Below are 14,022 nucleotides of genomic sequence, written 5' to 3' on the forward strand. Positions count from 1 at the left end.
TAAGTTCATTTTGTACCCGTTGCAACGCACGGGCTCTTTTGCTAGTATAGTATTATGCACTATTGCATTTCTATTTGGGTAGGCTTGTTTGTTATATTTCATGTGTTTCTATTCTGCTCTATCGAAGTTGGAAAATAATATTCATCTTACTACAACTACAATAATTCGGCTCATGTTTGATAATGTGTATATCTTTAAGGTGCAATTCACACCCCAAGGTATCGATGGTTTATAGGATAGATCTTGTTTGTTTATCTTTCATGTGTTTCTATTCTGCTCTATCAAAGTTGGAAACCAAGATGTCATCATATTATAACTACAATCATATCGACTCATGTTTGATAATGGGTATATCTTTAAGGTGCAATTCACACACACCAGGATATCGATAGTTTATAAGATAGATCAAGTAGTAAGCTTACATTTGAGTTTGGTGTGGTTTTATTTTTTGACAAAAAAATCCTATCATATTTTGGCATAAAATAGTTTGGTTTTGTTAACTACATGATAGAACTTTTGGATTATAATGATTTTTATAACCTGATTTGTCATGACCTTTCATATTTTGGCAAAAAAAACCTATTATTGAAAAACTTTATGGGCGCAGGAACGTGTGTGTTCTAGAAGTAGGCTTGTGGAGATATTTAGTAAGTATATCATTATGTATATAAACTGACACAAAATAGTTCAGATATTGGGCAATTTCAATTTTTCTTCTTATTGTGAACAAAAAACATTTTCTCTTTTCAATTTCTACTTTACTATTGATTATATTGGAATACCTCACATACCAAAACAAAAGGGAAACATGCTTGGAACAACTTATTTCAACATATTTTAGTTTCCCGTAATTCACATTTTGGTTTTGTTTAGCTTTTGCCTCCATATATTTACGACAATTTCTATCATTCTACCGTCAAAATGGACGGGCGCGGCAACGCGCGCCATCAATGATCTAGTACCCTTAATTTCTAGACTTAACTACCATGTCTCGGATCTGTAGGAGCGCAAACATCGATTTTGAGATGATTAGTTTTCTAATATATACCTTTATGAACGCATTGAAAGTGATAAAACTTTAGAAGTTCGATCTCAGCTTTAGTTATGATATATTTTTCTGATTATACACTTATACTGTTGAGAGAGATCCGTGAATTCGCAACGCTGTCACCGGAACCTGGTAATCTAGTTCCACTTGGAGTCTTGGACGTTTGTCATCCCCTAGCTGGATGCAGCATTAAGGGATGTATGTTGAGGTGAGATTTTTGCCATGTATAAAGCATGCTGAGATGACATGGTTCCATGAGAGAAATAGTTAATTAAAGCTAGCTATTTAAATATAGAATAGTACATAAGTCGAGGTTCTATGACGTTGTATGTGCGGCAGTTGCAGTCTTGGGGATACCTGGAAGTGTTTGCACAAAGTGATCAGTAGTGGCAGTGAACGCTGTGCAATTCATATGGTGTAAAATAGTTGTTGAATTGCCCGCAGCGACCCGCTGAGCTCGCCCAGGTTGGCATTTGGTTACTGCCGCACCTGAGCGGTTTCACTGAGTTTTCTCTCTGATTTTGTTTGGGTGTTTCCGTTTAGCCTGGTTTTAGCTGTTTTATTTTTCCCTTTCCAATTTATAATTCATTTCTCAATCTCTTTTTCATATTCGGTTTTTTGATCCTGTTTAAGTGTTTTTCCCCTTTTCATCAGGGTTCTGGTTTTCCTTTTGCTTTTCTTTCTTTTGCACTTCTCCATTGTTTTAATAATTTTAATGTACAATGAAAAAGTTCTCAATATATGGTGAATACTTTTTAATATACAGTGAACATTTTTAGATATATGGTGAACTTATTTATATATAGTGAATATATTAAATATACACTGAACATTTTTAAAGACACACTGATTTTTTTAATATGTGACGAATATATTTTTAATATATTTTATTTAGCATTTCCTAAATATTTAATTCATAAAAAACGATCCAACAGTTAGTTTTCCAAAGGAAAATCGACTGAAAAAGAAATAAAAGGAAGTCGCTCAAGGGAGTGCACCACGCATTGGCAGAGTGGGCTGGCCAACTAGGCTTGAACCTGTGTGTAGCCCTTACTATTTGACGCCTCTATTTTAGACTTCCCTTATTTGACGCTTCAAACAAGACTCCGTTATTTATAGTTTTTGGCACGGCTCAAACCTTCTAGAAGGTTTCACACTAATTTATTATCGGTTTTAGGAACCTTCTAGAAGTTAATTTGCTGTTTTTTTGTATTTATATTTATATTTATATTTATATTTATATTATTATTATTATTATTATTATGTTTTGAGTGTTTCTTTCAAAAAATGTTTACAAGGTTGAAAATTCATGATTTTGAAAACTGTTCATATTTTTAAACTTTCCGAAATTAGAAAAACTATTGGAGTTTTTAAATAAATATAGGCTATTTTTAATTTTTTTTAGAATTTAGAAAGCAGTTCCAAATTTTTTGGAAGCAATCACAGTTTTCAAAATATGTGTGCAGTTTTTAAAAAATGTTCACAATTTGAGAAAATATTTCGTTTTTTCAAAACATATAAAAATTCTAAAATGTCCACTTTCTAAAGAATGTTCATGAAAAATATTCACGATTTATTTTGATAATTAATAAAATCTCGTAAGAAATACAGTAGAAAATATCAAAAAGAAGAAGCATCTAAAATCTAGTAAAACAAAAATATTGTTGCAACACTCGCTTTAGCAGCTTAGACTAAAATGCATTGGGCCGGTCCGTCACGGCATGTGTGTGTCACCCACCTATTTGGCGCAAGGAGCGTAGAACCAAATAGGAGGTATCATTATTTAACATTAGGACAACGCTAATGCTCATATGTGTGATGGAAGCCAAACCCGCCCACACACCATATAACAAACAGTATGCATCACGTCATCGATGCATGCATTTGGGAATTTTTTTGATTTTTCAGTTTTTAAATTTTTTATCTCTTAAATGAAAAATCCGACTGAAGATCCGTTTTCACCATTAAATCCCTCGTGAGGAGATTTTCGAAACTAGATCTTATATCAATATATTTCGATTGAATTTTTTGGGGTTAAAAGTTACCATGTCTATTGCACATGAATTGCCATAATGTTTACACTGAAGTTGTCATGATATGTTTCAGCTATTTTATTTTACATTTAAAAGTAATTTTGACATATTATAAAATGAGGAATTAAGAAACTAGACTTGACATGAACCATAAGCTAAAATTACCATGATACATGCACTTAAAATTGCCATGCTTCATATAAAAAATAATTTTCATGATCAAAGTACTGGAATTGCCATCATAAAAAAAATCTAAATTGCCATGCTCTACAAACTAAAATTTTCACATGACAACTTTAGTTTAAGCACTATGGCAACTACAGTGTAAACATCATGGCAACTTTTGAGCAAAAAAAAATTCATCGAAACATATCAACATGGAGTCTAGTTTTGAAGATCTCGTCGAAACGTATTTAATGGTGAAAACGGATTTTTAATTCAATTTTGTAATTAGGAGACAAAACATTTTTAAGCCAAAAACCAAAAAGATTCCTGCTGATGTTATTTGTTCATACGTGACAAAATGAATGATGAAGACGTGTGGGTGATGTGCAAGATGCCACACATGTGGGCATTAGTTTTTCCCTAACATTATTTAACACTAAAGGCGTCAAACTGACGTCTCAAACAGCCGGCCAACCATGTCGTTGCTGCCTAAAATTGCTCACCGGCGTTGGTATTCCCGAGCCAATCAATGTTTAGACTCCGCCAAGCCCACTCAAGGAGTTGTTTGATTTGCAGAAAGCCCACACTAGTTACTGCAAAGCATATATGTTTTTTTTCATGTCAATTACTTTATGTGCAAGTTCTAAAAATCACATTTATATGTGCATATAAAAAAATGGTGCAGTGCCGGAACTTCACAACTAAACGGTAATGCCTATATCTTGTTGTTCAGGTCATAAAACTACTTTGTTGTACATGCTTTCTCTACTTTAAATGGCAAGCTTAAGCTGTATTTTTTTTTCGGTGGTAAAGAGTTTTATTTCATATTCATAGAGTTACAATCAAACGGCAAAAGCTCCTCAATACAAGGAGGGCCCTGCCCAAGCCATACAGCTGTAGTAATCTCTGTACGATTATACATAGCCAAACGATCTGCTACCCTATTATGTTCTCGCTTAATTTTCGAAGAAATAAACTCTCTTTCACCCATAAGATGATGAATCTCAGCAACTAAGTGACCATATGCCGAAAAGAGCCTGTGAGGAGTCGGATTGAACCATGATAGGAAGATTACAGTGCTGAATTGCCAATGCCATTCCTTGCATTATTGCATGTAATTCCGCCTCCAGTGCATCATTGTAGTTGAAGATACACCGGTAGGCTGCAAATATGACAGTACCATCATATCTTCTTTGTATCATACCCGCTGCCGCTGATCCATCCGAAGCTAGAAACAACCCATCGACCGATAACGCCGCTTGGCCATCCACCGGTCTCGGCCATGGTAGCCGCGCCGCCTCACCGCGCGACCTGACCGGAGCTTCGTACTGCACTGGCATCTTCCCCTTGATGATCTCCTCTGTAGAGTACCTCCTAGCCAAGTGTAGCGAGTGCATATAACTCTGAAGGTAGTCGGCCGTTACCGCCGGAGCCGGTACATCTTTGCCATGCGCCATGTCCGACCGCATCGTCCAAATCCTCCAGATTAACATGATGGTGCAATCCTGCATTTCATCATTGCAATTCACTAGAATGTTCAGAAGCCACTCGTTACCTGTGTCCCGCAGCAGTTGATGATCAGGGAGGTTCCATACTGAACGCATCTGCGTCCACATTGCTCGAGCATAATCACAAGTGACCAGCGCATGGAAGCTGGTCTCCTTTTCTGTACCACATAGAGGGCATGTATCTCAAGTGGATATGTGCCTATATTTCTTGCAATAGTTAGTTGCTAGCGCTCCTGACACAGCCTTCCACGCCATGATTCTCATTTTGAGTGGAACCCGAGCATCCTAGAGTGAACACTAACAATGACAGTGTAGCAGCACATAGTAGCAGTGGCGAATCTAGGAACAAAATGAAGGGTGGGCTCAAAGTTAACGCTGAGAGAACTAAACATCATTTTAAAGAAACAAATCATTGCCTCATAATCCCGTGGCCCAAATAAGCTTCAATTTTTCCAGATTAGTATCGGAAACATGTATTTTCTACTGGAATTTCTTAGATTTTTTTTTAAATATGAAAATTTTGACCAAAGTTTGGATTACATATGCACAAGCTGGGATAGGTTCAGAACTATGCATATACTCGTATGTTTTCTCCTCAATTCTTTTTGCGAATCTGCAAATAGTTCCATTGGACACTAAATTAGTTAACCTGCATCTGGTTCAGTTACCCAGCCAGCAGCCGCCCAGCTCGCCCCTGGCTCCCTCATGTCGGCAGGCCGGCGAGCTCCTGCAGACTGCATCCCCCGCCTAAATCAGCTGTGGCTACGGCTGAGCTCTACCACAACCATCTCCCCTGGCGGTAGCCTGGTCCCCCGCGGGCGGCGCTACGGTAGGAGTATGAGCATGAACGCATGGCTGCCGCCGCTGTGAGTCGCCAGTTCTGTTCTCTGTGGGTGTGCGGCGTTGTTTATTCGCTACTCGCTAATACATAGGCTGAGAAGTTGGGCTATTGGGCTAGGACGAGATTAGTTTAGTAGTAAAAAAATTTGTTTTTCTGGAGGGTAGGCTTCAGCCTGTTGAAGCCCCCTGGTAGACTCGCCGCTGCACAGTAGCACTCTCGGTGACATGGCGTCCTACAGGTTAGTTAGACATTGAGATGTTCACCCGAAAAAAAAACCATTGAGATGTTGCCGATGATCACCTCTTACTAGTTTTTTTTTTAAATCTTGAGTAAAACATCCAGCTGGACACGAGCTCAGATCATGTAGTTTTTTTAGGATCAATCACTCCATTTTATTCAACCACGCTCAGACCATGTAGTGTGGCAGACTGGAAGCGAAGGAGTGGGCGGCCGAAACTAAAAAAAGCCGTCAAGATCCACGGCCCGTTCATGATTCTTAGCTCCCCAGTTGAACTGCTCTGAGTTTTTCCTTTTGCAGTAACTCAATGACCACCACGGACTAGAGAGTTTTTCCCCTAGGGTTTCCGCTTAGGGTTCCACCTATCCTCCGGCGATCCTGCCGGAGTCCACGTAAAATCTCTTCGGCTGCCGATCGTCTTTGGCCGTCGGTGAGATCTATCATCTTCCGTAGTGTGTGCGTGCGTCCATGGCGGACCCAATGACTCAGGTGCAAGGGGGGATGGGGGAAGCGAGGGCGGATGTAGTAGCGTTGGCGGCGGCGGCTCGGCCAAGTGGATCGGGGTAGGCGAGAGGGGGGGGCTGAGGAGGAGACTAGGGGGAAGGATATGCAAGATCAGAATTCGTAGGATGTGCGGAACCAGGCAGAGGGGGTCGAGGAGGAGTTTGGCGATTACTATGGCCCCGATCCAGATCTGGAAGATCAATTCGCGGGGATGAAGCTGCATGGTCGGGAGGAGGAAGAGCTTGATTTTTCGGAAGAAGTGGATGAACTCATCAAGGACGTGCGCTGGCTGGCTCTCTTCCGCGTCCATACCACAAAGCCTTTCAGCCATGCCGCACTAATGTCACAGATGCGTAATGCGTGGGCGGCAGCACAAGGGGTTACCTTCAACATCAAAGGCCCGAATTTATTCTTAGTTCAATGTCACTGCTTAGGCGATTGGAGGAAGATCATGGACGGGGGGGCGTGGCTGTCTAGGAGGGCTCCGGTGGTGCTACAAGAATATGATGGTTTTTCAGATGTCAAAGGTTACAGACTAAACAAGATACCTGTCTGGGCGAGAGTGAAGGGGTTGCCAGATGGCCTTACGAGGAGGAGAGAGTTGGCTGAGAAAGTTGCTGCAAAGGTGGGGGGTCCACCTTTCAACGTGATCATGAATGAGGGAATAATAAACCCGGCTAGCACCCTACGAGTTAGGGTTTATGTGGATGTCAATATCCCATTGGTCCGTTTTGTGCCAATTACTTTAAAGGAGTACAAGAGATATAGTGTCTACTATGAGAAGCTCCCAGACTTCTGTTTTGCTTGTGGAAGAATGGGACACTTAGCTGATGAATGTGGTGACGGGGTTCACGACCCGAGAACCTTCGAATGGGGGGAGTGGTTGCTTTGGGAGCCGGAGATGACGACAACTCAAGGTTTAGGTGGGAGAGGGAGAGGGGATGGTGGGGGAAGAGGTAGTTGGAGGGATGTTGGTAGAGAAGAAAGGGGAGGCCGAGGAGGAAGGGGCTCGGGGGGTGGAAGAGGGAGAGGAGATTTTGGAGAGGAGGTGGCTGCTGCTAATACACAGCGGGCAGGGATGGATGGAACGGAGCCTGATCTGGGGTACCATCACGGGGAAGAGGTAGGTGAGAAAGGAGCCCGCAAGAGGCTGGTGGCAGCGGATGGCAGTGTCAATGTAAGGGGCCAATCGGTCCCGAATTTAGCTGGCAGAGTGGCAGGTTCGGTCCTCCGTATTGAGGGTGCTACCTCTTCAGGCGCCAATGAATCGATATCTACGCCAGAGAAAGTGCAGGTGGTGAAGCGGAGGAAGCAGGATGAGGGGATGGTTGTGGATGGAGCTGAGTACACATCTAAGGCGGCCTCCGGAGAGGAGGACCGCCGAGCCCAATGAGGACTATGTGCTGGAACTGTCGAGGAATTGGCGACCCTGCGACAGTTCATGAGCTCCGCGATCTTGTGGAGGCTAGTGCGCCGTCGGTGCTATGCATTGTTGAAACTCAACCGGCAAAGTACCGAGTGGAAGGTTTGGCGAGTAGGTTAGGTTTCAGCAGTAGTTTTGGAGTAGGTAGTAGTGGAAGAAGTGGGGGTTTGTGCTTGTATTGGAAGAATAATATCAATCTTGGAATAAAAACATTTTCTCAGTATCATATTGACTCGGTGATTTCCCAACCTGGGGAGGAACCTTGGTGTTTATCTTGCTTTTATGGAGCTGCAAACAGGAGCTTGAGGTACAAAACTTGGGATACGATGAAGATCCTGAGAGGTGAGAGCACGATGCCTTGGGTGTGCATGGGGGATTTCAATGAGATACTTCGGCCAGAGGAACAAATGGGACCAAATGAACGGGACAGTGCACAAATTGCAGGTTTTCGAGAAGCTGTTGATGTTTGCAACCTAGCTAATTTGGGGTATAAGGGATTGGATTGGACCTTCGAAAAGAGAGTGGTGGGGGGAGAGTTCTGCCGCGTACGACTGGACAGAGCCCTAGCTACTCCCAGCTGGTCGGCTTTGTTTCCTTTTGCTTCAGTTGAACACCTCACCGCTGCAAAGTCTGACCACCGCCCAATCGTCTTGTCAAATGAGTTGGAAGATAGTAGCTTGAGACACTCACTGAAGAAACCTTTCCGCTACGAGTGCGCATGGGAAACTGACGACAGATTCGGTGAGGCTCTGGGACAAGCATGGGAGGCTGCACTCCCAGCAAACACAGTAGGCGAGCTGGCGCACAAGCTGAACAATGTTGCAGCAAGCTTAAAGCGATGGAGCAGATAAACATTCGGCTCTGTCCGGCAGGAGCTGAGAGATCTGAGGCAGTAGCTGGCAGGATATCGAGCTGATCCGTTGAGGGTTGGCCCCGGTCCTGAGGAGAAACGGGTGCAGGACAGGATCGTCGAGCTGTCCTTCCGAGAAGAGGTGATGATGAGGTAGCGTGCACGAGTGCAATGGCTATCAGAAGGAGACGCAAATACAAAGTATTTCCATAAGAAGGCGAGTGCACGGAAAGCAAAGAATAAGATCAGTAATTTGGTGCGCGGCGATGGAACTACCTACTTGGATCCATGAGAATTGGCGGATATGACGAGTGCCTTTTATGAGAATTTGTATACCTCAGAGGGCTCTATTGGGATCGAGGAGGTGCTGTCCCATATACCACGAAGAGTCGATGCAGCAATGAACGCCCGTCTGAATGCGAGGTACAGTAGAGATGAGGTAAAAGAGGCATTATTGCAGATGTTTCCCACAAAGGCTTCCGGCCCAGATGGCTTTCCAGCACACATTTTTCAGCGGCATTGGGATCTTTGTGGCGAGGAGGTGACATGTATGGTAATAAGACTACTTGAAGGAGATGATTCACCGGAGGATATCAACAACACGTTCATCGTTTTGATTCCCAAGATTGCAAGTCCAAAAATATTAGGACAATTTCGGCCGATAAGCCTTTGTAATGTGATCTACAAGATCGCTTCCAAGGTTTTAGCTAATAGGCTGAAGATAATCCTTCCGGATGTGATCTCTGAAGAGCAGTCAGCTTTCGTCCCTGGACGTCTGATTACAGACAATTTTATTACAGCTTATGAATGCCTGCATTACATGAAAACGAGAAGGGTGAAGGGCAATCGCTTTTGTGCACTGAAGCTTGACATGATGAAGGCCTATGACAGGCTTGAGTGGCCGTATCTCAAAGCGGTGATGCTAAAAATGGGTGTCAGCCCGAGGTTTACTGAAACCATCATGAGGTGTGTATCTTCGGTTTCTTTCTCAATTCTCTTTAACGGTGGAATTCTGGATGCTTTCAGGCCATCACAGGGTTTGCGAAAAGGGGACCCTATCTCCCCTTATTTATTTCCGGTGGCGGCTGAGGGCCTCTCTTGCTTACTGAAAGCTCAATAAGAAGGGATTAGAGGAGTTTCTGTTGCGGCCACAGCGCCGGCGGTAAATCACCTCCTCTTTGCGGATGACAGTTTGCTCTTCTTTGAGGCAACAACGGAGAGTGCAGTTAAAGTCCAAGAGTTGTTGAAGAAATACTGTGATGCGTCAGGCCAACGTATCAACACAGACAAATCATCCATATACTTCAGCAAAGGTGTACCAGATACATTGAGGAATGAGGTGAAAGGATTGCTTGATGTGCATAATGAATCGCTGTCGGAGAAATATTTTGGGCTACCAACTGATGTTGGTAGTTCAAAGGAGGGGTGCTTTCGGTACCTAAAGGACGGAATATGGAAGCAGGTACAAGGATGGATGGAAAAGTGCTTATCAGCTGGAGGGAAGGAAGTTCTAATAAAATCGGTGGCACAATCCATACCAACATACTCCATGGCTTGTTTCAAATTGCCAAGAGGTTTGTGTGAGCATATTAATGGTCTACTCAGGAAGTTTTGGTGGGGCAGCAAAAGAGGAGAAAGGAAAACGGTTTGGGTGTCTTGGAATACTATGTGCAAGCCTAAATTCATGGGAGGAATGGGTTTTAGAGATATTGAACTTTTTAATCTAGCTTTGCTGGCCCGACAAGCTTGGCGCCTTCTACAGGAACCCGATTCTCTAAGCGCGAGGGTGCTCAAGGCATGTTACTACCCACAATGCAGCATCCTTGAGGTTTGGCGCTCTATTATGGAGGGTAAGGAGATCCTAGCACTCGAAATTATCAAAAGAGTGGGGACAGGTGCGGATACTGACATCTGGAGCGATAATTGGATACCACGTGACTATAAGCCGCGGCCTTTGTGTGCCTTGAGGGCTGATCCACCGCAACAGGTCTCGGAGTTGATTGACTCGGTCACGAGGACGTGGAACAAGCAGATGCTCGTCGAACATTTTGTCGGCCCTGATGTGGATGCTATTCTGAATATCCCGTTGAGCTCAAGGCTGCAAGATGACTTTTATGCGTGGCACTATGACAAGCGAGGCATCTTCTCGGTCAAATCAGTGTCAGGATGTTAACGGGTATAAAGTATCAGCGGGAGGATTGGATAGAGTATGGCACAAGCACATCCGATCAGGCCTCGGCCAAAAGGGATTGGTCCCACCTCTGGAAGGCGAGGGTGCCTTCGTAGGTCAGGGTTTTTTTCTGGCGCCTCGCACATACCTCATTGTCAACTGGGGTTATCCGACATCACCGAAAGATGGTAGATACAGCGGCCTGCCCTTTATGCAATGCACAGGAAGACACTTGGCACCACTCTTTGTTTGACTGCCGTATGGCCCGCTGTGTGTGGGCACTTGGTGAAGAAGAGGTACTGAAACATGTCATTTCTAATAGATCACCGGATCCCAGGCTGTGGTTATTCTGGTTGTTTGAAACATTAAATGAACAGGAGCTTGCAAAAGTCTTGATCACTATGTGGGCTATATGGTGGGCGCGAAGAAAAGCAATCCATGACAACGAATTTCAGAGCCCGCTGTCTACTTGGTGTTTTATCACGAGGTATCTTCAGGACCTAGAGATTGCAGTGAAGCGGGAAGACCCGATCGCTATGTCAGTTGTCGGGACCCGGCCTCGGAACAAAGCATGGCTTCCACTGGAGGAAGACGAAGCAAAATTCAATGTGGATGGGGGAATATCGAGGCATGGCCATGTTGGGGCAGCAGCGGTGATATGCAGAGACAAGGAAGGTCTTTTCCTGGGGGCTTCGACACTGGTTTTCGACGGTTTGAACGATGCGGTTGCTTTGGAGGCACACGCATGCAATGAAGCTCTAGCTTTGGCTACGGACCTAAATCTAACCCGCTTGCTGATTGCTTCCGATTGTCTGGAAGTAGTGAACATGATAGAAACAACATCGGCGACACACTATGCATCGGTGTTACATGAAATATCAGAGAGGAGAAGAGATTTCCACCATGTCAAGTTCAAGTTTGAACATAGAGAAAATAATTTCGAAGCCCATGCACTGGCGAAAGCGGCATCTTCTCTTGCTGCAGGTCGCCACATTTGGCTAGGGACAGTAGCAGACATTATTTGTATTCCGATGTTGATTAATGCTTAATAACGTCCCTAGTTACCCGTCAAAAAAAATTAGTCCCCTAAAAAAAGTAACTCAATTAGTACAATAGATAATTCTAAAAGAGGACACTGTTTTTCTTTTGCAGAAAAAAGTCAGTTTCTCGTAAAAACACAATTGTATTTTTTTTTTGCGGAAGAAACTTCCAATGTATTCATAACCTATCATGACATTACAGAAATCGTTTTTTTGCGACGAACTAGAAATTAAACTTTGGTAACGTGCCAGCACAGTACATCCCGAACATGTATGTCATTTGTTAAGCATTTCTCGGCTTATGTATTTAAGCTGTATGTATTGACCGTCATGCAGTAACACTGACAGTGAGAGATGGAGCACCGTTTCCGGGCGGCCTAATTATCCGGTTATGCCGTCTTGACCATCATACAGCACGTGACACCGACGGCTTCTCTTTTTTGTGTTGACACCAGACGTAACACTGAGAGTGACACGCTACTTTGCGTTTCTAGTTGGTCTTGAAGCTGACCCAGTCGGATATTACTTTTTTTTTTTGAGAGAGAGCACGCAAATTACATGCCTTAACTTTATAGAAGGCGGAGGGTAAATTACAAGAAATTCAGACAAGCTTGCATCACAGCCTGGTCAGACATTACGAAGTTACTGATGATCACACACACGCTGAGAAAAAGATGCATACGATTTGACCTCTCATCTTATTAACTATGACAACATGCTTGCACAATTAATTAAAAGTTTAAAACACACCGGCTTAACGGTCACTCACTCACACTACGTTACATCGATAGAACATGTCTCACATGTCGGCGGCGATCCCCTCGTCGCCGGTGGTGGCGGTCTCGATATCCTGGACACGCCTGTTGGGGGCGGCGCAGTTGTTCCGGATCTCGCCCTTGTTGCCGGTGAGGAGGTCCATGTTGCTCATCTTGGTCATGGACCGGGCGAACTGCTCGAAGAAGGCGCCCTGGTTGAGCGAGAAGCGGGTGGCCATGCGCTTGGTGGTGGGGTGGTCGATCAGGCCCTGGTCCGACTTGAACAGGCCCTGCCTCGCGATCAGGTCGAAGTAGTACTTGTTGTCGAAGGCGTCCGGGGTGCGGACGTCGAGGTTCTGGGTCAGGGTGCCGGCGGGGTTGTCCCCAGCGCACTTGTTCCGGAGAGAGGTGGCGAACTTGGAGTCGATGGCCGGGTTGGTGTCGAACACCGGCTTGAAGCGGTCCTCGAAGGCCGGGCAGTGGGCGACGCCGAAGGTGTGCGCGCCGGAGAGGGACACCAGGTCGGCCACGTCCAGGCTGCGGTTGCTGAAGGAGGAGATGAGGGTCGGCACGTCGAAGAAGGGCGCCGGCAGGAGGCCGACGAGAGCGGACGACGCCGGGGCGAGGGCGTCGCGGCGGCCGAGGGAGACGTCGAAGCGCGGCCCGCCGGCCTCGACGAGGGAGTCGCGGGTGGCGAGCACGGTGATGTCGGCGCAGGAGACGGTGGGCCCGCAGGCGCTGTGCACGGCGGCGCGGATGCGCTCGATGAGGTCCAGCGCCACGGGGCGGAGGGTCTGGTTGGGGACCTCATTGAGCTCGCTGCCGGCGCCCTTGAGCAGCACGGACGCGTCGCAGCCCTGCGGGAAGCAGTCGTGGAAGAGGATGCGGATGAGCGCCGGCGCCACGCCCACGTCGCGGCGGAACGTCTCGGCGACGTGGAACTCCACGATGTGCTCCAGGTCCGGGCACGTCGCGGCGTGGAAGTTGGGTGAGAGCTGGCCCTCCGACGAGTGGACGGCGGCGCAGACCAAGGCCAGGACGGCGATGGCCGCTGCTGCTCTGGACGCCATCGCTGAAGCTGAGCTTCTAGCTTCTTGCAGACCTTAGCTAGTGACCTACGTCTGAGGGAGGGAGGGTCGTGTGGCTTGCACAAGATAGCCGCTAACCCCTTGCTATTTATACACCGAACGGCTAGTCACCTCCGACCGAGCTGGCTGGCTCGATCTGATCCACATGCGATGTTCAAGTCGTGGAGATTAACTAGAGAAGAGAGAAGACTAGTCGCAGAAAGAGAGAGACTAATTGCAAATTAAAGAGGGACATGCAACATGTGCAAGTTGCATGGACAAAGGTCAAGAAAATCAACTGGCCGGGTAGGGTACCTCAGCTGGATCGTGTCTCTTCCTCGAACTTTCCTCCTTGTTTCCACGTGAACTTTCACCTAACA

The 14,022-nt window shown here is 45.4% G+C and overlaps 1 protein-coding gene and 1 pseudogene across 1 annotated transcript; one reads left to right on the top strand and one right to left on the bottom strand.

The window, feature by feature from the left end:
• Window positions 1-8,086: 8,086 nt before the first annotated feature.
• Window positions 8,087-8,611, top strand: LOC147987907 (uncharacterized). The gene has a single exon (XM_087542543.1). It carries the CDS (start codon window positions 8,087-8,089, stop codon window positions 8,609-8,611), a length of 525 nt encoding a protein of 174 aa, XP_087398669.1.
• Window positions 8,612-12,484: 3,873 nt separating this feature from the next.
• Window positions 12,485-13,738, bottom strand: LOC125540348 (peroxidase 12 pseudogene; annotated as a pseudogene).
• Between the last annotated feature and the right edge of the window lie 284 nt (window positions 13,739-14,022).

The sequence above is a fragment of the Triticum urartu genome, chromosome 2A, assembly GCF_056163025.1.
Source record: "Triticum urartu cultivar PI428250 chromosome 2A, HENAU_Tu73, whole genome shotgun sequence".
In the NCBI taxonomy this organism is placed as follows: Eukaryota; Viridiplantae; Streptophyta; class Magnoliopsida; order Poales; family Poaceae; genus Triticum; species Triticum urartu.